Source organism: Pleurodeles waltl, chromosome 4_2 (genome assembly GCF_031143425.1).
Source record: "Pleurodeles waltl isolate 20211129_DDA chromosome 4_2, aPleWal1.hap1.20221129, whole genome shotgun sequence".
Taxonomy (NCBI): Eukaryota; Metazoa; Chordata; class Amphibia; order Caudata; family Salamandridae; genus Pleurodeles; species Pleurodeles waltl.
Window position 1 is genome coordinate 693,526,982 of NC_090443.1, and position 27,407 is coordinate 693,554,388.

Genomic DNA, 27,407 nt, shown 5'->3' on the forward strand with positions numbered 1-27,407 from the left:
CCATCACGTACTGGGAAATAAAACCTAGAGACTTAGCTCATTATATATACACACCTGAATCTGCAGGTCTTGACTTACATGCTTTACAAACTTAAAGACTGAAACCACGAGACATAGCACTGTGTGAAACAGATGTTGGAGTACAGATTGCCCCGGAGCATTTCGGATTGATAGCTCCCATATCTGGGTTGGCCCTCAAAGGTATTCAGATTTTAGGAGGAGTGATTGATGTAGATTACCAAGGAGAAATCAAAGCTATCCTCTTAAATAGTGGAGAAGTTGATTTATTCATACAAATCGGAGACAGAATTGCCAAACTTGTCATAATTCCAGTGTATGGAGGATTAGTGAGGAAGGGGACTTCCCCAGCCCTTCTTACTGTACGTGGGGAGGGAGGTTTTGGTTTAACTGACAATAACCCTGGTGCTAAAGTGTGGGTGGAATCCCGAAATGGCCCTCCAGAACCTGCAGAAATTATAGCAAAGGGCCCCAATAATGTCCTGCTAATTATGAAACCAGGAAAGGAAAAATGGGAACATATTCCAGCTGATAAATGTTATTTGCAAGAATGATCATACTTGTTTCTTTTACAGATCATACTACAGCTTGTCTTTCCCGTGAGTTTGCCGTGTGGTCTCCTTTTGGGCATGTGCATGTGGGGTCAGGAAAGGCGTAACACCCCCAACCTCAACTTGATTGATCCACCATGTCGTGCAACACCTTTACTGCATCTGCATGAAAATCTTTGGATTCATTTGTCACAGACCATGCTCAACAGATCTGACTTCTGCATGGGCACCATGAAAGGCACTGTGGATGTTTTGTCAACATGTTTGATCGCCATACCAACACCTGCAAGCATCTTGTTAGAAATGTTCAATGCCACTAACCAGGATAAAGATGTGCAAGAACATGACGTGGAAACCCACTTCAGTCCCTATGAGTATTGGAGGGACTGTCAGGAAACAATCGATGAGAACTGGAACAATCTCACTAAGATAATTACATACAACATTACTACCGGCGACATGTGTTATTGCATGTCCTGCAATTCTCGTAAGGTTGGGAAATGCATTCAATTGCGTTTAGAAAAGAAAACATTAGCCTCTCAAAACATACTGTGGGAACACGTTGTTTTGTGCTTTTAACGAATGGACAGACATTGTAAAAACATGACGAATCAAATGGCTTGTCATCATCTAGGGACTGTTGCCAGTCACATTAATCATGTCAAGTTGTCAGTTGGCTGGCTGTTCTTGTGTGGAAACCTTACTTTTACCTACATTCCAGCAAATATAACAGGTGGGCCATGTACTTTCACAAGACTGGGACTCATGATGTTCCCATCTAACTCTATACATACTCGTTATCCTAGAGACACTATACAACTAGATGAAAATTGTGACTCAGATAGTCTTTCTATTGTAGGCGTGCCTGGTTTAGCTGTATACAATACTAGGGTAATTATCAAACTAGCTTGTCTAATAGTTAAAAACATTAACCATACTTCTATTGCTTTACCTGAATTTTTATTAGATGTGCGTGGTACTAGAAAAGTTGCTAAACTTTTGCTAAAACATAATCATGGCTGTTCTGAATTTAAAGGCATGTGCTGTTTTAACCTGTCTGACCACTCTAAATCTATCCAGGCCCACATTGATACACTACATACATTAGTGAAAGGGGTAAAACAGGATATGGATCAGGGATGGTGGTGCTGGTTGTTTGAGTGGTTATCTGATTTTGGACAATTACACAAAGGTTTTGGTGGAATCTTTGTGGTATTAGCTCTTATTATATCATTATGTTGCTGTGTACAATGTATTCCTAATCTGCTTGCAATGTTTAGACTGCAAAAAGTTAATTTTAAACTTATAGGCTACACAAGTCATTGGTCAAAGGGCAGAATGTAGTGATATTTTTGTTTTGACCACTGACTTCGTGTCGCACCACTTTGCACTTGGCTTAGCTGTCCACCGTCACATTGATGGTCACCAGTTACAGACTCTATTTTGTATTCAGCTCACCAGTTACAGACTCCATTTTGTATCCAGCTTAGCCTTAGCTTCACTGCCATGTTAAAGGTGCGAGTAGTTTTCTGTACAAAACACGATATGCAACGTGTTTTCTATTCTGCGTGTTCTTTTCTCACTGAAGGGCTAGGACATAACGTGGAGGAGTAAGTTACAAGATAAGGATGTACTAGACTAATGTTTATGGTACAGCAGGGAACGGTTTAGTGTTGGGAAAGACACCTTGGGATTTTGCCCAAGTTCCGACGTGTTTCTTTCAAAGTTTACTTAAAACAGCCAGCATTTTTTAATACTTCTTGCGCAGCGGGAAGGGTTTTTCCAGAAACCTCCTTCCTTGTTTGTTTAAAATATATAAGAGACAGTGGGAGATTCAGAGACCCCAATCAGGATTTAGACGTCAAATGCCTGATAGATTTCCCGTGAGGGTGTAGATCTCTCTTTCTTGTTGCGGTCGAACCGGGGTCACGACTTGCTGGCAGGAGAAAAATGAAGCACCAGACAGGCCCTATGGTGATGCATTTTTATTAATTATTTGCTTTCCTTTGTGTATGAATATATATACATATATCAATATAGGTGTTTGTATCCTTGCATGTATATATTAGCTGTTTATAGATTGAAGATTCTTTGTACATGGTCTTACTTCATCGTTGCATATTTTAAAAGTACACTTTTGGCTATACAGGCCTTCCTTCACAAGCCTTGCAAATAGATATGATAAATGTCTTCTTTAGATTAAAAAGTGGATTCCGGAGAATCTTTTTGACTCCTTTCAGTGTGTGTATTTTAGCTTAGTCAGCAGTAAAGCAAAAACAACCGGGTAGAGAGAAGTCAGGCAATCCTACAAAAAAGAACATCCACCATCAGGAGGAAATATAGGATCTCCTTAAATGGTGCTGTAACCCCTGCCCTTGAAGTGTATAGGGCCACAGCAGTCACAGGGGCAATCTATGGGGCTGCCCTGATGTAACCCTGCTTGTACAGGTAGAGAATAATTTCATTAGAATACTTTTAAAACTTCCCTAAAGCACCCCTCGTGTACCATTTCATTTCGATATGTCACTAAAACGACACAATCATGTTGTCCAACTAAAACCCTTGTTGTACTGGGTACATTTGTGGTCTACTAAGAAACTGAGGGGGTGGGAATCAGTGGAGGAACTAATCAATATTGATCAATATTGCCATACCCCTTGGTTAAGAAAAGTAAGACAAGCTATAGAGACTATTGAGATGGAAGACGGAATTCCCCAGCTACACTAAAGAAAATGTATTATTGTTAAGCTAAAGCAAGCCTTTTGGGATTACACATATGAATACATTTGGAGTAGCCATATGTTAGGGTGCATCACTGACCAGTTCTTAAGTCACAAATGTAGTTTTAAATTTGAACAATATTTGAAAAGAATAATCCCCCCCCCAAGCAAAGACCTTATATATGAAATTTAGATTTTGAATTCTGTCACTGGCCACTTTAATGATTAAATGGGACACGAGGGAGTCTTCAACTGTGAACTTCCCCTTCTGTCCAACATGGCCCGAGACAGATATCCACTCTCCATTTTTCTGTCCAACATATAACTTGCCCCGTAGAAGGTGGCTTGTTCCAGTTTGCAAGCTTATGGGGATCACACATTACTGGGAGGCAAGCAGAGTGTCTAGATGTGACACGCGGGAATACGTTGTATTTGCTGCTGCAAGGTATCTGTCTTGGGCATGGAGGCTCCGAGCAAGAAAGTAGAATGGGAAGGCTGAAAGTATGACCTGATGTCTGTGGGCCAGGGTGATGGTAAATAACCACCAAGATTCTGGTTTTATCTTTTGGTACAAACATTTTTAATTGTGACAAAAAAAATGATAATGAATTGTAATGGTGTTTTCACATTTGGATTTGTAAGATGATGATGAGAATAATGATTAAGCACGAGGACATCTCCACAAAGACGCACTAGTAACAATAACATTCGCAAAGGCACACAAGGTTGCTGGAGACGTTTACCCCGTGGCCCATCACGTACCCCTAGTGTACAATATAAACACAAAATCGTTTTTGTAGTAGGTTCTCCCTTTATAAAGCACCTGTAAGCTCCGCCCGCTGAGCCACGCCCCGTCCACCCTCGAAGTAGGTAAAGGAACTCCCGCCTTTTTACCAGGATGATGGACAGCTTTCCAAAACTACCCCAATGCGTTCACCGCCGATTCCGGTGGTGCGTTGTTGATGCTCAGAAGCACGAGGACATCTCCACAAAGACGCACTAGTAACAATCATATTGCCAAAGGAACACAAGGTTGCTGGAGACGTTTTACCCCGTGGCCCATCACGTACCCTTAGTGTACAATATAAACGGGGCGCATAAACATGCTAGGTTACGCTTACTGACATACTCGTAGAAAATACTCCAGTTGGGTAGGCCACGATGCTCAATTTTACAGAAACTAAACCTCAAAAGAAGCACTTTCAAATATAATCGTAGCAGGTGCCACAGTTGAAGCTCAGCTTCTAGAAAGGACAAGCCACCCTAACTCTTGGGCTTGGCAAAGATAAAGCAAGGCTGTGCGCTCAGAGATCCCATAGCAGAAAAAGATCTAGAATCCATCCTGGAGGTGAACTGATGATGTACTAGAGCATAATCTGTATCTGACTGTGACGCGCAGGTTCTATCTTCCTCTGCTGGAGACACAGAGTATAAGGTTTCTCCCTTTATAAAGCACCTGTAAGCTCCGCCCGCTGAGCCACGCCCCGCCCACCCTCGAAGTAGGTAAAGGAATTCCCCGCCTTTTACCACGATGATGGACAGCTTTCCAAACGACCCCACTGCATTTACCGCCGATTCCGGTGGTGCGTTGTTGATGCTCAGAAGCACGAGGACATATCCACAAAGACGCACTAGTAACAATCACATTGCCAATGGCACACAAGGTTTGCTGGAGACGTTTTTTACCCCGTGGCCCATCACGTACTCTTACTGTACAATATAAACGGGCGTATAAAACATGCTAGGTAACGCTTACTGACATACTCGTAGAAAATACTCCGGTTGGGTAGGCCACGATGCTCATTTTACAGAAACTAAACCAATAACAATAAAATACACACACACTCTTTTAAACCTGTCTGACTAAAGTATTTTTTACCCATGATTCTAATTATGTATTGTATGTGCATATGTGTGTTTTATTCATGTGTGTGTGTGTATAAATATATATATATATGTGTATGTATGTGTATATGTTGTTTCTGTGCCTGGCATGTTTGTGGATCATTGCATGGCTCCTGATATCTATGAATTTCTGCTCTCTTTTTATCACACTTATCTACCCATCACTCTTATGTCATGTCTCTATCAAACTTTCCTCCATTCTCACTCGGATTCATCCCAAATCCCTTCAACCACTTTCATCTCCTAAAATATCTCTGCCTAAGCTCTTCCCCTCCACCTCCACATCTAACTCACCAAACCTCACTCTACCTCTGTGACCTCCCACACAACCCTACTAAATTCTCCTGCATTCTTCTCACCCTACTTCTATGCTCTCCCTAACCCATCCACATCCTCTTTCCCCTCCACTCCCCTATTATTCATCTCAAGCCTTTGGATTGAGTAAATGAAGGATAAACTCCCAATTAACACTTCTGGATTTCTTTCCTCCTCCACCCCTCCATTACTCCAGTCAATCTAACTAACAAACTCTCATATCTGCAACTCAAATTAACTCATAATAATACTAAAACCGTACTCCTTATTAAATTATACTAATCCATCACTAATTCTTGTTGGGTACCGGAGTAGCGTGCTACTCATCGAAAAGCGCTTCGACGCCTCGTCAGGGGTAGTAAGCGCTATATAAATACGATTACAATTACAATTACAATTACAATTATTTTATATGTTTTTCTTTTATGGTTTAAAAAAAATAAAGTATATATTTGAGCTATTATAATTCAATTTTGATGTGGTTTATATTACAGGGGGGAGAATTACAAAGTGGATTGTCTAGCAAGGTTACATTTGAGTGAACAAATGGATACTCTGTATGAAGAGGAGATTGAAGAATGAATGATTGCTAAGGTTGAGGCCAAGTTGTGTGTGAACTTCTTGAGGAATGGCGTAAGGCTATTGATAAGGACTCCGAGTTACAAAAAGTCAGAGAATGTATGTTGATGAGATGGCCGAGATAGATGAGTGTCCTGGTTTGCTTACAATCATTCTGGAAAATTGCTGATGAATTATCATTAGAAAGTGGCATCCTAGTTAGAGGAGATAAGATTGTTTCTAACACTTGCTGTAAAGAATCAACGAAACAGCACATGCATGGCATAAAGGCATGACTGCCACAAAAGTATGCATGAGAACCATGCATTGGTGGCCTTCCATTGGCTGTGAAGTTGATGTGCTCGTGCAAGGGTGGTATCAGTGTTTGAGTGCCAAATATTTGGTAACTCCTGTGCCATAAACTAGAGTGGTTTTGAGTCCTGACAGTTTGGAACAGAGTATCTATTGATTTTGTGGGTCCATTCCATCTGTTATCCAAGCATATAAAGCATTTTATTGTAATGATGTATCATTTTTCCAGCGGGTGGAGGTGAAGGGCGTTGCTGAACGTAATAATGTGAGTGTGATAACATTCTTTTAATATGTTTTTTATAGAGAAGGAACTCCTGAGGATTCCCATTTTGTCATCTGCAATGCAAGAGTTTTTTTTTGTTTTAATGGTATCAAGCACATTCTGTTGTACTGTCCACAATTTAATGGAAAAGTGGAATGGTTTAGCAACGTATTGATGGAGAACATTCAAAGTGCATTGACATCCCATGTGGATTGTGTTGAGGCAGGTCAGAAATACCAGATGGGCTTATCACGCATCACCAAGCTCAGTCACAGGACAGATTCCTTTTGAAATTATGTGAGGAAAAAGTGTGTGGTCATGTTTAGCTCCTGGATGGGTGACTGACATACGCGATATGAAGACTGATGCTAAGGAATTATCTGAGAACACGAAAGCTGCCAGTGATGAAGTGGGCCTGACTAAAGTCAGATGTGGGTTGAGCAGAAGGCAAAGGTGCATGAATGCGGTTAGTGTTCAAGCGGGAGATTGTGTTTGCATCAAAGATCCTTTGTTGATAAGGAAGGGTTTGTCAAAGTTTAGAGAACCAGGGCAAGTGTAAAGAGTGTATGGCAACTCAGTTCAGATCTTGAATGATCAACGGAGGAACTTGTCCCATGTTGTTAAAGTGAAAAAGGATGACAGTGACAGTTTTAAAAGGGTAGAAGATGTTAAGAATGATGCATGTTTTCAGAATCCTGGATGTACCTTTTATTCCTCCAATGGGGAATCTGATTAGGCGTGGAGAAGGAGCTTATGTACTAAGGGATTACCTGCATTCACATTTTGTTAGTGTGGTTGTGGTGTATGTGTGTTGTGCTGCTTTGTTGTATATAAAAGGGGGAAATGTGGGGTGTTGTCATTATTGTACTATATATGTTATTTCTTCTTGTAGCTGTGACATAGTGAAGTGCCACAAAGAGAACATTTTCCAAGACACCAAGCAGAGTGGTTGGGATCTTGTGGTGTCTCCTGGGCTCTGTGTATTTGTTACTTATTTGCTGTTAGTTCAACCAATAAGTCCTCTATTATTCAACCCTTCTTGCCTGTGTGTTACCATCACTTGAGGCTAATTCACTTCATCCAAGTTTAGGAAAAATTCATCTGGTGGTTTTTCTATGTATGTGACCGAAATTTTCCTATTGGGAAATAACAAGGGTTTTAACACTTTTGACCCTCTCTCCCCCATATGTAGCACAATGGTAATTTATTTAGAGAGTCTGATAAACTGCAAAGAAGACCTCAGGGCCTTTGAACAACTCAAGCTTCTATAGGTCATGATACAATGTATGTACGATACACATACGAATTCAGGTACAAAGTTGTTTCACAACAATAGTGTGGATATAGATTTAGCTTACAGTATCGCTGCATCAATCAATCAATCAGTCGAACAGGATTTATAGAGCACAGCTAATCATCCATGAGGATACCCAGGCACTGAGAACATAGCTTCTAAGACATTCAGTTGAACAGCCAGGTCTTGAGTCCTTTTCTGAATTCCAGAAGAGAGGATGAGTTCTGTAGGTGAAGGATGAAGTTGTTCCAGGATTTTACCGCACAATAGAAGAAAGAGCATCCTCCACTGTTGTTTCAGAAGATGCTGGAATGCTGGGGTTGTGTGCGAGGGAGATGGAACTGGAACGCAGGTGTCTGGAGGGTTAATGGAAGTTCAGACATTGATTGGTGTATGCTGGTCCTTGAGTGTGAGGGGCCTTGTATGTTTGGATCAGCATCTTAAATTGACATCTCTTCTGAATGAGGAACCAGTGGAGTTCTTGAAGTGAGAGATGGTGTTGGTCCTTTGGGGAGGTCGAGGGTGAGTCTGGCCACTGAATTCTATATGGCCTGTAGTCTCTTCAGGACATGCGTGGTGATTCCTATGCACATTGCATTGCCATACTCCAGCCAGCTGGGGGCTAGGGCTTTGAGTGATGGTTAGTCTGGTGTTGATGGGAAGCCATTTGAAGATACTACAGAGCATGCTAAGAGTGAGGTGGAGGAGACTGCATTGTTCTGGCTTTTCATGGTGAGCTTGCTATCCAGGATGATGCTGTTTCACAGGGAGGTATTTTTTCCCAAAGATCAGCATATCCGTTTTGTCTGTGTTGAGTTTTAGGAAGTTGTTATTCATCCAATCAGAGATAACTGTCATGCACCTGTAGAAGAAGGTTTTTCTAATAATGAGAGGATAATCTGGATGTTGTCTGAGTAGGATATGATGTTCATTCCATTGATTCTGACGATGTGGGCCAGGATAGTCAGGTAGATGTTGAACAGTGTAGGGTTGAGGGACAACACAGATGATGTTCATGGGTCCAGAGGTAAAAGGTGGATTCTCAGGGTTATTCCAGTGAGGAAGGATGTGATCCATTTGAGGGCATCTTTGTGGATTCCGATAAGATAAAGCCTCTTGATAAGGGTGTTGGGGGATATTGTTTTGAATGCTGCTAAGAGACCAGGAGGCTCACAATATCAAGCAGCAAAAGAAACAAAAGACATTTAAAGGCGTTTACATCTTCATAAGGAAAGCAGTACCTCAGACTCAATGGTATGTGCTGTAAATGGAAGAAACAGGGACATGCCAAAGTAAAGAAAGTAGGTGTCATATATCAAGGTGTTTAACAAGCAAGTAAGATTTCAGAGGGCACTTAAGTTGAAGAGGTTGAGCCTTATAATAAGAAGCAAAGATCTCCAGCCCTTAGTTCATCTTGCAAGAAGGATCAGGTAGTGGAGATTCTCTTTGTAAAAAAATTGTAGGCAAGTTTACTTCCTCTGGTGCCATTTTAAGGAGGAATGGATCTGTGTGACATGGCCATGTTTGTTGCAACTGGAGACAACCCTTGCTGCAGGTTGGAGGATAACCTTTAAAACGTGCTATTTTTCGTCAGAGGCCCATTGAAAAGTGTATTGTCTTAGTAGAGGGAAGAAAGGAAAGGGTATTGCACTGCAGTTTTAGGTGACTTGAGTGCAGGCAAGGTCTGCAGATACTGAGTATAGTGAATTGGAAAGTGCCCATTCAGCGAGATTCGTAATGCAGATTTATATTTCCTCCACAAATTATTCCTAAGGAGGCGGAGGACTAAACAATTTGTAACTTCAACTATGGTACACAGTGTATCTGGGTCAAAAGCAGCCTGAGTATATAATGCAAAATCATATAGCACGAGACACATCCGAAGTTCCAAAGATATACATTTTGTATCTGAAAAGGACAGACCATATTTTCTGTACGAAATCTCACAATTTAAATGTGCTCCAGCCTGAGCGCACCTACTGTGCAATATGATAGACATGCTAATAGCTAGTGTCCACTTCATGCAACGAAATAGTGCGGGCAAACGGACTGCTAATTATTTCTTATGTTTGTTTTCTGTTGCATTGCTATGTTGTGTTAAGTCGCGTCATATTTGTTGTAGTAAGTTCCAGTGTTCAGTGGAGTTTGATTCTCTGGTACAACTGTCCTGGTCCACTACTGAGACCTTTCGCCTTCCTTCATTGTGTAGCTCTTTCAAATTTGTTAAACTGAATCTAGCTCTTTGTGTTTATATTCCTGTATTCCGCTATTATTTGACAGAGAAGCTTGTTTTGTCGTTACCCCGCACGAGGTGGTGAGCGTACCCGCTGTACCCAGCCTACACTCCTTGCATTGCGAACTTCCACAGGAATCGCACACACCCAGCGAGTGCAGTGGTGGCCCGAAGTGTCCACCAAGCGCAGGCATGCATTCTGATAGATTCTCTGGGATAAGAATCCGACTCCCTTCTATCTGGAACTGCAATCGTGATAGTAACTGGAAATACCAAACGCTGCTACTTTTCTACACTGTAAGAAAGTAGTCAAGCTTCAAACATTCCGCCCTTTCCAGTTTGCCCAGGTGAAAGGACTGAGCAGGTGATCTTTGTACGTGCTCGCGAACTGAAAAAAACAGGCGTTGCAGCTTGCTTCCGGGTACGCGCGCAGCTGCACAAAAGATGTTCATCATGGCGAAGCTGGTCAGCTGCAGGGATGTTTGCCTCGCGCTGGCGGTGCTATGTTCTACGCTTGTGCGCGGGACGAATGCGGCAGACACGTGCCCCTGCGCGGACCCGAAGCTTTGCGAACCCATCTCTGAAGTCCGAGATCAAGAGGTAGGGGACCCCACACTTCGCTGCTGGAAATAATCTGGAGGGAGTCCCGTTCGCTTCCTTCTCATGCGTAGCAGGTTCAGTAGTTGAAGTAAGGAAAAAACGGATGTGGCGATAGGAGAGCTTCATTGTAGTTTGTGGATTTGTTTCTTAAGTACAGTTAGAGATCGGTGAGACAAAAAAATACACTATGAGAACCGAACTGGGACCGATCCAGTTGGCTGGGTTAATTTTAAAAGCCCGTGTGCGAGCTTAGCCATGAAAATATTTGGCATGTATATCGTGCATCAAACATCGTGTAAATCTGATGACGTATTTATCAAAATCCCGACAAGTACGTTTCATTAACATAAGGAAGTGTTTGCCCATAGTATACAGATAAATTCCCTGCATTAAGAGGCATTTGTCAAAAGTTTTAAAACAGGAAGGTAGACACATTCATGTCCCGTCTCCCCTGACCACGATGCCAGTAGTTAATGTAGTGTAGAGGGCCCTACGCCCCATGCTGCAGTAAGGTGACACATTCACAGTAGTAGTGGGTTCTCTAACTGGCCTCAAGGCACGTGTGCCTAGCCCATTTTATTGGCAGAGACACCTAACTTGTGACACCTGCAATGGATGGGTGTGAGGTGCGTGTGGAAGCCAGCCCTCAGAAGAGTGGCTAGTTGAAACTTTAGAATGTGTCCAGCAAGACATTACAGTTAACTGAGTGACAAGTTGAATTGTCCTGTGCACCAATATGTAGCCTCGATTTTTATTATACTTTGTAGTGTTTTGGTGGAGTTAGATTATAGTCTATTAAATAAAATACAAGAGGTTTTTGAATGGTGCACCTCCTAAACTCCCTGTTTGAATGTGTTATAATGAAGAACAAGCATTTGCAATGCATTAGGTTTGGCATTTGCTCAATGTAGGAGGCTGGCCTGGCTTGTAGTGGGTACCAAGGTGTACTTACACTCTGTACCAGGTCCAGTTATCCCTTATTAGTGTAGAAGAGGTGTTTCTAGCAGTTTAGGCTGATAGAAGGTAGCTATAGCAGAGCAGCTTAGGCTGAACTAGGAGACATGCAAAGCTCCTACTATACCACTGGTGTCATATGCACAATATCATAAGAAAACACAATACACAGATATACTAAAAATAAACGTACTTTATTTTTATGACAATATGCCAAAAGTATCTCAGTGAGTACCCTCAGTATGAGAATGCCAAATATACACAAGATATATGTACACAATACAAAAAATATGCAGTAATAGCAAAAGGAAGTAATGCAAGCAATGTAATGTTACAGTAGATTGCAATAGGAGCACATAGGTATGGGGGCAACACAAACCATATACTCCAAAAGTGGAATGCGAATCACGGATGGACCCCAAACCTATGTGAGCATGTAGAGGGTCGCTGGGGCTGTAAGAAAACAGTGAGGGTTAGAAAAATAGCCCACCCCAAGACCCTGAAAAGTAGGTGTAAAGTGCACCTATATTCCCCAGAGAGCACAAAAGTCGTGATAGGGGAATTCTGCAAGGAAGACCAACACCAGCAACGCAACCAAAGTGGATTTCCGGACGAGAGTACCTGTGGAACAAGGGGACCAAGTCCAAGAGTCGCAACAAAGTCGAGAGTGGGCAGATGCCCAGGAAATGCCAGCTGGGGGTGCAAAGAAGCTGCCACCGAATGGTAGAAGCTGTGGATTCTGCAAGAACGAAGAGGGCTAGAAACTTCCCCTTTGGAGGATGGATGTCCCACGTCGTGAAGAAGCTTGCAGAGGTGTTCCCACGCATAAAGACCGCAAACAAGCCTTGCTAGCTGCAAAGGTCGCATTAGGGTTTTTGGATGCTGCTGTGGTCCAGGAGGGACCAGGATGTCGCCACTTGGATGAGGAGACAGAGGGGGCACCCAGCAAGTCAGGGAGCCCTCACAGAAGCAGGCAGCACCCGCAGAAGTACCAGAACAGGCACTTGGAAGAGGAGTGAACCGGAGCTCACCCGAAAACACAAAAGGGAGTCCCACGACGCCGGAGGACAACTCGGGAGGTTGTGCACTGCAGGTTAGAGTGTCGGGGACCCAGGCTTGGCTGTGCACGAAGGAAATCCTGGAAGAGTGCACAGGAGCCGGAGCAGCTGCAAATCACGCGGTACCCAGCAATGCAGTTTAGCGTGGGGAGGCAAGGACTTAACTCCACCAAACTTGGACTGAAGAGTCACTGGACTGTGGGAGTCACTTGGACAGGGTTGCTGAGTTCCAGGGACCACGCTCGTCGTGCTGAGAAGGGACCCATAGGACCGGTGATGCAGTCTTTTGTTGCCTGCGGTTGCAGGGGGACGATTCCGTCGACCCACAGGAGATTTCTTCAGAGCTCCTAGTGCAAGAAGGAGGCAGGCTACTTCTAGAGCATGCACCACCAGGAAACAGGCGAGAAAGCGGCAGGATCAGCGATACAAGGTTGCAGTAGTCGTCTTTGCTACTTTGTTGCGGGTTTGCAGGCGTCCTGAGCAGTCAGCGGTCGATCCATTGGCAGAAGGTGAAGAGAGAGATGCAGAGGAACTCTGATGAGCTCTTGCATTCGTTATCTCCAGAATTCCCCAAAGCAGAGACCTTAAATAGCCAGAAAAGGAGGTTTGGCTACCTAGGAAGGAGGATAGGCTAGCAACACAGGTAAGGGCCTATCGGAAGGCGTCTCTGACGTCACCTGCTGGCACTGGCCACTCAGAGCAGTCCAGCGTGCCAGCAGCACCTCTGTTTCCAAGATGGCAGAGGTCTGGAGCACACTGGAGGAGCTCTGGGCACCTCCCCTGGGAGGTGCAGGTCAGGGGAGTGGTCCCTCCCCTTTCCTTTGTCCAGTTTCGCACCAGAGCAGGGCTGGGGGATCCCTGAACCGGTGTAGACTGGCTTATGCAGAAATGGGCACCATCTGTGCCCATCAAAGCATTTCCAGAGGCTGGGGGAGGCTACTCCTCCCCAGCCCTGACACCTTTTTCCAAAGGGAGAGGGTGTAACACCCTCTCTCTGAGGAAGTCCTTTGTTCTGCCTTCCTGGGCCAAGCCTGGCTGGACCCCAGGAGGGCAGAAACCTGTCTGAGGTGTTGGCAGCAGCAGCAGCTGCAGTGAAACCCCGGGAAAGGTAGTTTGGCAGTACCCGGGTCTGTGCTAGAGACTCGGGGATCATGGAATTGTCTGGCATTGGGGTGACAATTCCATGATCTTAGACATGTTACATGGCCATGTTCGGAGTTACCATTGTGACGCTATACATAGGTAGTGCACGCGTGAAATGGTGTCCCCGCACTCACAAAGTCCTGGAAATTTGCCCTGAACGATGTGGGGGCACCTTGGCTAGTGCCAGGGTGCCCACAAACTAATTAACTTAGCGCCCAACCTTTACCAGGTAAAGGTTAGACATATAGGTGACTTATAAGTTACTTAAGTGCAGTGGTAAATGGCTGTGAAATAACGTGGACGTTATTTCACTCAGGCTGAAGTGGCAGGCCTGTGTAAGAATTGTCAGAGCTCCCTATGGGTGGCAAAAGAAATGCTGCAGCTGATCGGGATCTCCTGGAATCCCAATACCCTGGGTACCTCAGTACCATATACTAGGGAATTATAAGGGTGTTCCAGTATGCCAATGTGAATTGGTGAAATTGGTCACTAGCCTGTTAGTGACAATATGGAAAGTAAAGAGAGAGCATAACCACTGAGGTTCTGGTTAGCAGAGCCTCAGTGAGACAGTTAGTCATCACACAGGGAACACATACAGGGCACACTTATGAGCACTGGGGCCCTGGCTGGCAGGGTCCCAGTGACACATACACTAAAACAACATATATACAGTGAAACATGGGGGTAACATGCCAGGCAAGATGGTACTTTCCTACACTCGAGTTAGAGCTATTAGCGTTGTAAACTCCTAATTGGACTTTTCTTGCACATAAATTGAAAATGAAAAGTTAAACAGTTTCACATAAGCAAGCCGATTCACAGTGCCATGGCCGCCATGAACACGAGCGTAAAGAGACACATGAAAGGAAAAATAATTTCATTGACAGTCAAACTTATAGGCAATAGTGCAGTTAGCCCATGTAACGGGTGATGGCCAAGGCAATAACCAAACCGCCCCAAGGAGGGACAAACGTAAAGCATTTATCTATGATAATAAAGGACTTTTTAAGGGCAAGCCCATGAACGAGCGATAGTTATAATCGTGAGGTGGGCGTGGCTAAAAGCCCAAAAAGATAACAACAGGCCAGAAAAGCAGGGCTTACGCACTGTTATGCTCAACCTACAAAATGGGCAGTGTATGTGTTAATACGTATGTCAGTCAGTGCTAGTCCTGGCTCTCCCACGAGAATACACCACACAGCCCTAGGCAAAACAGTATACTTCCAGAGGCGCCTCGAAATAAACTAGTTATCGGCGTTACGTGTCATACAATATAAATATCAAGCGTGAAACAGCTGGGAACATAAAAACTACATATTTTAAACTTGAAACAGTAAATGCCCTGCCTGTGATAAGAAAAAATACATCCACTTTTCCATGTTGATTGCTAAAACATCACGCTCCTGAGTGCAAAGGAATCAGCAGGCCACAGTGATGACAGTGTTATGGGTACTAGACAAGCCCCCTCTTCTTTCTGCACTGGTATACAGCAGTGGTCATGTGACACTGACGGTGATGGATTCCCTGAAATTCGTTATATATTATTTTGTCTAGAATGTGCTAAGTGTTGCTTTTACCATAATGGAAGTTATCCCTGACGGTTACTGATAGTTATAATACTTAACTAGACATCAAATGCATCCGTTTTAGCTAAGGGGTACCAAGATACAGCTCAATGAGAGCAATCATAAACAAGATAGAATAGAGAAAAAACAATTCAACTAGGCCCATTTTGAAATAATCGAGCGATAATTTTAGAAATGTGAACAATTTCTTGATATAATTTGCAGAAAAACAACAAATTACACACTTGTGATAGAATGGCTATGTTGAGGAACGTCCCAAAACAACGTTACAAGCCCACAAAACGTTGATCATTTCAATACGATGCAGGGCAGGATGCAGTTTTGGACTTAGCACGTTCCACAAAAAATAATGGCATTGAGAACGAACATTCCGAAATGAAACAAAGCACTTCGGGTGGGTGTGTTCATAATTCAGAATCTGGATTTGGAACTAGAACAATAGCGAAATGCAATTGCACTTTTATAAATAAGAATTGTTGATGGATATTTCAGCTTATTCACTTTGACACTCGGTCCAAAGAATGAATAAGCTTTGGTGGACTAATATGCATATCTGGCTTTGAGATCCTAACCCACTTAACGGCGAAACATGCTACATTAACGCTAATCATAGAACGAGTTAGAGCTATTAGAGTTGAAAATTCCTAACTAGACTTTTCTTGCCACACAAACTGAAAATAAAAAATTAATCATTTGACATAAGCAGTCGATTCAAAGTGTCACCATGAGCGAGAAGAGAGAGACAAAAGGAAAAAGAAGTTCGCTCGCAGCCAGAGTTATCAGCAAAAGTGCAATTAGCCATGTAACAGGGGCGATGGCCAAGGCAGTAACAAAACCACCCTAATGAGGAACAAACGAAAAGCAGTTACCAACTAAAACAAAGGATTTTTGAAGGGCAAGCCCACTAATGAGTGGTAGTGATGGGCATGAGGTGGGCGTGGTTAAAAACCCAGATACATACCAACACGCTGGAAAAGCAGCGCTTGCGCGCTGCTATGCTCAACCTAAAAAGGACATTCTGTGAAATACAGTATTTATCAAGTATAGCATCATTTGGTAAAGCACGGAAGCTTGAATTGATTGCTGGTTTTCTGGTTGCACTTTGTGCAGTTCTGGTATTAACATGTATATCTGCTTTGTCGTTCTTGTAATTCTTGGCGCATGATGATACACTGTGGGTTGCATGGAGAAACCATGTGAAAGTACATCTCCTTTTTGGTCTTGAAGGTCCAGGAGGACATCAACCTGGGCCAGAGACAGGCATCTGGCTTGATCCTGTCTCAAGCTTTGAGATGCTTGTCCAACTGTATAAGCCACTGAAAACTTAAGGTAGGTACTTAGCTCTGGCTCAGCTCGAGGTCCTCTTGGACCCTTTAGCCCAAAACGAGCTGAACTTTCATGTGGTTATTGCCTGCCACCCATGCTCTTACATAATGGGATAAGAATTAAAAACAAAGCATAAACCTTTGATGTTAAAAAGAAGAGGAAGCAATACCTGGCCAATGGCTGAATTGTGCAATGTGAATATAGTAAAACTAGGATCAATCCTGGCTTCCCTGCCTGACTAAACTGTGTGATACTTGGCAAATATTTTTTCTTCTTTATCACTTGAGAGCACCTTCAAACTTATGAGTTCAGGGCATGTTCTGTACAAAGACCTCTTGTGTTTGAGTTTGTAGACTATGACATTGTTACAGCTATAATAAGAAACCAGGCCACGTATAGGATACATATATGGAAAAAACGACTTGCCTCTTAGGTCACTAATGGCATTGTCAGCATGGTCTTGGGCGGAAAACACTATATACACCTCTTGCCAACAGTCTGCTTCCTGAAAAGTTCTCAACAGTTTAATTCAACTTCATAATTTGATGGGTTTTTTTTCACAGTTTTATCATTGGTTGGGCATTCAACAAAAAATATATATATATGTAACATGGATGAATAAAAAGTTATAAAAGATGTAGAAACTGAGGTCAGCGTCCAGTGTGCTGATGACCTCATGCCCAGTACATCAGTCTGTGTCCATAGTGTAGTATAGTCATCTCTGCAGGGTAGTTAAACCTCTTCTTTGCAATAAAAGAAACAAACTATATGGACTCTTTGGAGATGCTAACAACCACAACTGTCCTGGTTCCATATGACAAACCATGAAGTTGAAAATCCAGTCTTGAATTTGAAGATTTTAAAAGGATGGTGGCGAAGAACAGATCTTCTCCAGAAGAGACTTGTACTGAAGTTAAACTGGAAGAAAAAGAATAATTGTAACACCTGTGAGAGATGGGAGGGATAATCATTGATTCTGTATCTTTATTAGAATTTAAACCTCCTGCAGTGTTAGTAGGGGGAGATTTCCATTCTGTTACACGACTGGAGGCCTGATTATGACTAGTTTGATGTTGTGCAATGACAGTAGAAGAGACGTGATTGGTAGACTTGTGTCGGTGCATTTTAAATGTCACACAAAATGTGTAGACTTAAAAGAAAGCAAATGTTTTAATTAGAAAATTGTAGTAGGCAACCTTATTTACTCAGACTATGGCTAAATAATTAAAGCAATTAAATTTCAAACAAGCTGACATCCTTAAAGAATGTTGATCTAATGCTGAATTCATATAAAATGTTAATTTCCTGACCTTCCCATGGATATATTTTTCATTATGAATAATAGTTGCATAGAATGTTTTCATTTAACTCTGCAAATATTTCTACTTGCATGAAGAAGACTGTTAACTAATGAATAGAAGTCTGTCATTTAGTGAAGTAATGATGGAGTTCACACACTATGCAACTTTCCTAAAGGCAATGAATGATATAAACCAATAATAGAATGAACATTATATTTGATAAGGAATGTTTCATTCAACATTGCTGTCTGTGGACTATTGTATTCCTGGTGAGAAGGTGGAAAGGGATCCTCTTCCGATTAGGGCATCGGAAGCTGATTGGTTGACCGGAGAAAGAAGAAGCAACATGTTGCAAAATGTTAGATTGTGATGTCTATAATAGTGTGGGTTCCTGGAGTAGGTTACCACATGCCCATTTACAATTTTCCTTTGCCTATGCCATATGCTGCTCATGGTGAGACTCTAGTGATTTTCTTAAACCTCCCTTTATGCACAGTTCTGCTTTGATTGCTTATTGAATGATTAAACTGATATTTTGATGCTAAAGCTTTATGCTCATCAATCTCTCTCTAATTGGGATTTGTTTTGGGCTCTGACACCTTTTCACTCCCATTCCTAGAATAGGGATTTTCTCCTTTAAGGGATACGCTTAGTGCATTTATTATGATTTATTGATTATATTAATTATTGACAAACTAATGATTGGTATTGCTGAACGTAAATGACAATCTAATAAAGAAGAAAAACTAAAAAGATTAGAAGAGTAGATTCTCTTGACCAATCTGCTGCTTTAAGAATGTCACACAACACAAAAGAAAGGGAACAAGGTACTTTTCCTTATCCGTCCTCCCTTATTTCTATAAACCATGTGCACACAACGTAGGAAAAGGAGGAATAGATGATGCTTTTAAAATTTCTACAGCAACATCTGTTAGGAAGCAGCGCTAGTTCTTAACAATTGCCCTCAATCACTTGTCATGGCTTGCTTCTTCGTCAGGTTTGCTGAATCCTCCTTGTGCTAGCCAGTGTCAGGGATGCAGTACAAGGTACGAGGGAAGACAATACAATACACACATCTAGGGATCTACCCTGCAGAACACACAAATGAAATGGATAAAATGATCTCACAGGGATCCTACATTGACTTTATTCATGGACTTCCTGGATAGGATTAAATATATATCACAGTGATGAATTGGGGAATATTACTGTCCCTTCATCCTTGTCATCTGCTCATCTGTCAACATGTTTCGGTCATTCAACAATGCCCTTCGGGGTCGTGCCGCCTTCCCCAGGACTTAAAGATCCCTCCTAAGTTTCAAACTACTGCGTACCTGTAAGTACCTGTAATCATAGTTTTAGGAATCGGGATGTGATGACCATAATGGTCCCTTACTTGTAAACACACACGATAATTCCTAAAATAAACATAAAGAAAAAGCAAATAAAACAACCCAGTGTGTTCCCACACATACACTTATGGTACAACAGCCATGCAATGGCTGATTCTGTTTTAATCTCTTTAACCATGTGTTATACACAGGATTCGTAGTCTGGAAATATCCTATCTCCAGATCCTTATCATCCCGCCCGTGGTCACTCCACTACCACAAATACACTTCACCCACAGGCTTTGTGAGGTTATTTGACATACTATTTAAGATATAGATTTCTGAGTTTCACTCATGATTTCTCCTAAAATGGAGTGCAAGTGGGAGTGCCTCCCTATAGTCACACACTGTTGCAAAAGAAAAAGACATATACACCAGCAGCACATTCAATTGGAAGGGTTATCTCCATAGCGATACTCAGAAGCCTCCAACGCTGTAGCTTATATACTTCATATGTTTCATGGATGCTGTCTCCTCTAGGTTGTACAAGCCCAGTATATTAACTTGGGGGTATCCCCATATAGATACTTCACCTTCATGTGCTCCATATATTCCTGGATTGTCTCATCTATGCCAGATTCCATCCTGTGTTTGTTCCTAATGTTCTAATTAGAGAATAGCCTCCCCAAAAAAAGGATACAACCTTTGTATAGGATCCCTACTGACCTGGTTGATCCAACCTCTTAATGTAAAAAAATCTAATTCACCCAGATAACAAAACGCCTTCCGCTTTCATATATCGCTTAGTCCCTTGCTTGCTAATTAATTGGCGGCACACTCCTTATTCAAAAACGTCCCCATGATGGAGGTCCTGCTACTCACATTGTCATGGGTCAGGCGCCACACCTCCATGCCACTCACGGCTCAGCGAAGGTTCCGGAGTAAATGTGCATCCTTCTTTCATTCCCATTGTTCTATTGTGGGGTGGCGGTATCTGTATCACGTGGTCTCTTGTGGGCCAAACCGCAGGGGTCATTGCTGTGTAGCGCAAACCAGCGCCACCATCTTGGGCTGGTTTCCCCATTATGGGGATGTGTTCATAATCCAGCTGACTTATTGCTAGAGCAGACAGCTTTAGGGTGGTCTTCCTCCAAACTCGTTGCCTGCTTGTCTCATATTTTTGCTGATTTAATTTTGTTGTCCTTAGGACTCTGAGCACTTTACCACTGCTGACAAGTACTAAAATGCATGTGCTCTCTCCCTAAAACACGGTTTCATTGGTATACACTTAATTGGCATATTTAATTTAATTGAAAAGTGCACTACATGTGCCCACCACCTGTTAATTAAATGGTACTAGTGGGACTGCAGCACTGCTGTGTCACCCACTTATGCAGCACTTTAAAGACTATCCCAGGCCTGCCATTGCAACCTGAATGCGGTGTCACACTACAATGTTGACTTGCAATGTTAGTAAAAGGCAGGACATATACTTTTAAGTTTTACATGTCCTGGTAATGAAAAATTTCTCAAATTCGTTTTTCACTACTGTGAGGCCTGACCCTATCATATAACACTGGGGACTCCGTATTACATTTAATAAGTTGTAATTACTGACTAAGAAGGAATAGTCCTGTCATTTTAGTGCCTACGGAATTGTAATGAAAAATACTCTCAAATGGTAAAGTCTGATTTATTATTATAATTTTGAAAATGCCACTTTTAAAAAGATGGCATTTTCCTGGTCTTATCCCTGTGTGCCTACAGCCTGTCTCCAGTATTCGTCTGGGTGTCAGCTTGACTTGTGCATCCCCTCTAGAGCCACACACAAACAGAGATTAGGTGTGACTGAGGGCCCATCAACATCCTCATGGGCCATCCTGGGCAGGATTGGAGGGAGCGACTGACACACCTGAATAGGCAGTGTCCTGTCCCCCCACACAGCGTTACATAACCCCCTGTGGTGAGTCTGAAGACAGGGCATGGAGGAAGGACCTCTTTGCTCTTCAGAGATCTTTTTGGAAGTCTCCCTCACTTCAAATGCACCGGGGGGGTATACAAACAACTCAACTTCTGAGCCTACCGATTCAGTACACTCCTGGACATGTCGATACACTGCCAGGAGGAAGGACTGCTGAGCTGCTACAAAGACTGCTACCCCGCTGGACTGCTGCTTTGAAAGAACTGCTTTGTTGTAGTGCTGACCTGCTGTCCTCCTTGCCTGGATGAGAAGGACTGAACCCACAACTCTTGAACTCAGAAACAAAGTGACTCAAAAGGCTTGCTAGTTTGCCTCCTGTTCTTCTGAAGTCTCAGGGACACAAAAGGCTTCCAACGCATCACCTCTAGCACCTGGACTTTGCTTGCTGCAAGTCTTGCTTTGCCAAGTGGTGCTAATCCAGTCCTGGGCACTCGGAAGCAGGTATAAAGTGCTGCTCTAGTCCAAAATCCACGCCATTGCGCCGCTCGAAACCGGTGCTTTCGACATTGATCCATCACAGTTGTTGCGAGGATCGTGGAAATTGCATCGACGCCGGCGCACCACTTCTGCTGCGAGGATGAGAAACACTGCATGGCTGACTGCGCAATGCATCACCTCCATTCCTGAAGCATCTCCAATTTTACGCGGCACAGAACCGAAGCAGCACCCACATCTTTGGTACCGGCTCCAGCCCATCGTCTCCTCTGTTCCTCGCAGCTTGCTCTCAACATTGGTGCAACCCTGAACCAAAGTACTGCTTCAGTAGGCCAAGGCTGGTCCCTCCATCTTTTCGTGTGGTGTTTTCACTGTTTTACTGTTGGAAGTGTCTGTTGTTTTCAGTGAGCACAGTTTAATTTATGGTGTGTTTGTGACTTAGCCTGACTAGGATTGTGGTTCCTCCTTGGGCAGGGAGCATATCTCTGCCAACCAGGAACCCAATTTCTAAAACTCGTCTAGCCTGAGTAGATGGAGAAACTGATGCAAGCTCTATTTTTTTAATGAAACCAATAATTGAGAAGCTCCTGCAGAAGGAAAAGCAGAAGTTTGGGCATAATAACAACAGACATGAAACCGCACATAACGTTTTACAGTTGTGAAAAGAGGGATAAATTATTGAGATCTCCTGCAGGGACACACCTTTAAAAGAAACCCAGGAAGCCGCCATTCTACAAGTAGATCTTGCTTAAACAGAAGCATTGCAAGGCAACCCAGAACACTGATAACCAGTGTGATGGTATCCTTAATCCAGTGACTCAGAGTCAATTTAGACACAGCCTTCTCCCACCTTGCAAGGCCAAAAGTCACAAACACGCTGTTCGTAGTCCTGAAAGAATCAGATCTGTCAACATGCACAGATAAAGCTCTTTTTTCATGCAGAGTGTGCAGTATATGCTCCTCAGGGGAAGAAGGGGAGGAATAGCCACAGGACAATACCAGCTTTTCAGAAGAATGAAACATAGAACATACTTTTGGAATAAACTCAGAATCAAGTTGCAATACCACTGCATCCTCCATGAATCTCAAAAATGGAGACAGAAAGCTCTCCTAAGTGCCTGGCAGAAGAGATAGACACCAAAAAGGCCACTTTAAAGGAAAGCATTTTCAAATCCACAGCCGACAAAGGACAAGACTGAAGAGCATGAAGAAGTAAAGAAGATCCCAAGAAGGCATCGAGAGCCGACAGTAGGGGAAGAGAGAGAAACTGAAATAACCTGGAAACCAAGATTCCAGCATTCAAGGAAAAAGACCCAGACTCCCTGAATGCCCTTTGGCTCTTCCAGGTGGAAATGGTGTAACCCTTATCAAACCCATCCAGAAAGAATTGAAGAATAGAAGACACCGAAAAAGTCCTACAAGAAAGATCATGAAGAGAGCACCAAGTGTCAAAATTTGTCCAGTGTTTAGAGTAAAAAGACGGTGTAGAATTCCTACAAGAACCTTGAACCACGGAGATCAGATGAGCAGGCAAATCTTGCCTTTCTAGAGTGCACAGTTCGAAGTCCAAACCGCTAGGGCTAGAGGGACCAGCAGCCACGGCCTGACTGCCCACAGAGACGATGGAAGTGGAGGCAGAATCAAAGACAGAACCACCGCCATTCATCTCAACAACGGAAACCAAGATCTTCTCAGCCAATAAGGAAGAATCTCCACCACCTGCGCATTCCCCCGCAGAGTTTTCAGCAGAAAAGACTGAATGAGGGGAAAAAGTGGGAAGGCATACAGCAATAGCGGATGCCACTGAATGGAGAGAGCATCCACTCCACACACCCCTGCTTTCGGAGTCCTGGAGCAGAAGATCGATAGAAGTGCATTTGTTGGGAACGCAGATGAAGCCACCACTGGACAGCCGAATCTCCGGGAGAACATACTAGGTGAAAGGCATAGTTTCTGAGATGATGGAAACCTGCGAGTCAAGGCATACGCTACCACATTGTCCACACCCCGAAGTGCTGAGCTGAGCAGAGCTTCCTTCTGATCATGGTACGTTTGAGACAAGGAAACCGGAAATGCTGGGCAGGGTTGCCTGGGATTCCTGCAATCCGGAAATAAAGCTGCACTGCAGTTCCCAATCCCACTTTTAACTGGGAAGCTCCACCCAGAGTCGTGAGAGGTTGAATGCATTGGCCCAAACACCTGGGTACAGTACATGTATGGAGGGCCTGGGGTCTTCCAGAACTGAATAGATCCTAGTGCTGAAAGTAAGGGTATCATACATGCTTGGATGTAATGTGTCATTTGGAAACCTTGTCCACCAAATTCTTCACTAGCCTGGCATTGCTGGAGTTTAGTTAAATGGTTGGGAAGGCAGTCAGATATCAGGCAGTGCCAAGAGCCTGTAGAAGTTGGAGAGATAAGAGGAGGATAATGGTGCAGGGAAAGAAATGGAGAGGGGAGAGAGGGTGAGAGGTAAGAGCACAGAGTGGGGTGTATTTAATTATCAAAATTCTAGTAGCCCATTAGAAAACTACATATATTCAAAGTCTGAGTTGGTGTTTTGATTCTAGACGATTAAACAAAATATGTGTAAACTGTGAAACCTAACCCTGCCCTTAAGACCAGCTCAGCAGTTTAGCTTCAATCTTTATTCTTGCAGGTGTTTGCATTTGATGTTGGAGGGAAGGACTGGAAGTTCTATGACTGGACTATGGTCACAACTGTTGCAACATTTGGAGACTATGATCCTGAGCTGATGTGTTATGCTCACTCTAAGAAAGCTAGGGTGGTAGTGAAAGGTAAGCGATCAGTCTGTTTAAAACACAACTCTCCCATCGGTGATGTGTTTATGAATATGCTTGAAATGCTCTTTATTGTATTGATATTTATTTTTCATTTAAATTCCAGGAAATGCATACACGATAGCTGATATACTTGGTGAACTTTTAAAGATATTTTGAACACATAAACTTGTATGGATACAGTTTGTCTTGCAATTCATTCTCAAAGTCATTTATTTTCTCTTCCAGTCCTGCACTGTTCCATAACTAGCTTTAAGAGAATCCTTAGTGTTTATGAAGTCACTTAAGACCTGAAAGAACTTCTGTTTGTGAATTACACGCAGCACCAAAGAAACTTTTCCTAATCCCTTTTAGATTACTCAACATTAGAAGATGCAGACCAGCTTTATTCTATTTACAGTCATTTCAGTTATGGTTTGCTTTAAGGTATATAGATTTATTGCAGCTCCAGTGAGGCTGCGTAATCTGGTGGGCAAGTAATTCAGCTCCTAGCAGAATACGCTTCCTTATAGTTTGGTACAGTCCACGTATGTTTTGATTGTAAGATTGTGTACAATTGTCATCATTTATAATTTTATGAGTTATTAACATGGATCACTGGAACGATTTTATGGATGATTTGATACATTTTAGACACAAATAAGTAGGGCGCTTGTACTGCACACTATGTACAAATGATGTCACAAACTGCATGTATGGCTGCACAACAATGAGTATGATTTGATTGTAGGGTTGTGCATATTCATTACCATTTGGATTTTTGTGTCCACATTTTATTTAACCATGGAGAGATTTATGTATGATTTCATAAGTTTTAGAGCTTTGTATTATTAGGATGACTGCACTGGATGTTATGAACAAGTCACTTTATGGTCCAGTCGAGTGGTTTTATAATGAATCAATAAGTTTTCAAGATCTGTATTATTAGGGCAACAGCACTGTTTGTGATGCATAAGTTACTTCGATCAATTAGCAGGGCTGCACAATGTTGTCTATGGTCATTACACTATGCATATTTGTACACGGAGCATTAGCAGGATGTTTTATACGTTAATATAGCTGCTTATGATTTGAAAATGTTTGGTTTCCCTTTCTTTTTATTTATATTGAGAATTATATATTGTAGCATTTTGTACATGGATTGCATTATTTTTTGTTTTTTTACCGAATAAAGGTTTATTGAACTATACAGCTACCTGTCCTTGTCAAAACAAGACCTTGCCTTGTTCCAAAAACTAAGGACTGTCCCAGATATTATATAAGGTGAAGAAACGAATGGATGAGGCTCCTTTTTTCCAGGATTTGAATGGCTGGCCTTGTACTGCAACCTATGTATTCTCCAAACTTGCTTAAATTTGAACTCAGTGTGCAGTTTATACGAAGTCTCCAGTGTGGTCCCAAGTTTATGGATTTTTATCAGATTTCAGATATAAATATTTACTCAGTTACAGATGCATCAGCCAACATACCCAGCTCTCCCAGCAACGTCTGTTCAATTAAGTGCCCAAGCCAGTCCCTAATTTATATTGTCTGCATATAACTGTGCAATACGATGCCCAAGATGACTTGAGTTAATACTCATCACTTGGCTAGCCGCTATAATAGAGGAAGTGGATTGTGATCCTATGCTTCACTGTGGTGCGGAATTGAACGAGATCCAAATTTATTTTGCAGTTTTATGTAGTGCGAACATGGTCTTCAAATATGTTGGCATCCAGGAGCTTTATAAGAGAACCAGACATTACACATTGTTTTAGGCACAGTGTGAGAAATTGGGTTGCTGGAAGTATGAGCCCTGATCATGCAACAGCCACAATTCCTTGCAGGGTGAACTACAGAAAGTTACTAATTTACCCTATGCATAAGCTTGGGTAGCTTGGCACCAAAACCAGTTAGGCCTATCTTAGAGGCAATGTGTAAAGTATTTATGCAGCATACAAACTGTAAGAAGAATAAACACGATACAAAAAAAATCCCACACCAATTTAGAAAAATAGAATACATGTTAATAAATTATTTGACACCAAAACAACGACAATCCACTCAGTAGAACTGAGTTATGAATTTTAGACTTTTTTGTAAAAACCAGCATGGAAAAGAGGAAAATGTCAACCGCAGACATGGAGTCGCGCGAGATTCGGTCAAAATTGAAAAATATGGCCAACCACGATGGAGCACGATTCAAATCCGCAGACTGGATTGGGCCCGGTCAACAATTACTTTGGGACTTAGAAGAGATTTTGAGTAAAATGTTCTGAGAAGGTAAAGTTCAGTGAGGCAAGGCATCAGGAGGTGTCCAAAGAGGTAGCGTCATCATCAAAGCTGAGGTGAAAATGTCTATGTTCGGACTTGGGGCCTGAGTTAGATATTGACGGAGGGGTTCCTCCTTCACAACGGTGACGGATATCCCATCCGCCGGATTCTAAATCCCATTATGTCCTGTGGGATTTAGATTTTAACAGGGATATCTATCACTGTTGTGACGGAGTAACACCTCTGGCAATATCTAAATCAAGTCCTTAGCCTCTGAATTGGAAATCGAAAAACTCCAGGGGGAGTAGGCAGAGGGCTGTAGCCAAAGACCGTTCCACAAGGCCAGATACCCTTCTGGTGATGAACAGGATTTGCTGCTGTGGAGAAGAATGTAACAGGAGATGCCGCAAAGTAAATCCAACCAGTGATGCACTTCAGATGGATAGGTGAGCAGGTTAGTCCTGGTCTCC

At 42.6% G+C, this 27,407-nt stretch overlaps 1 protein-coding gene across 2 annotated transcripts in view; it reads left to right on the forward strand.

Annotated features, from left to right (window-relative positions):
• Positions 1–10,581: 10,581 nt before the first annotated feature.
• The window catches only part of LOC138293206 (di-N-acetylchitobiase-like), a 134,585-nt gene continuing 117,759 nt past the window's right edge, over positions 10,582–27,407 (forward strand). The window contains exons 1-2 of one of the 2 annotated variants that reach the window (XM_069232294.1): positions 10,582–10,768; positions 24,543–24,681. In XM_069232294.1, the coding sequence (XP_069088395.1) occupies positions 10,613–10,768; positions 24,543–24,681 (295 nt within the window). In that variant the 5' untranslated portion in view covers positions 10,582–10,612. The remainder of the gene's footprint in view (positions 10,769–24,542; positions 24,682–27,407) is intronic. The other variant, XM_069232293.1, reaches the window with a different exon arrangement.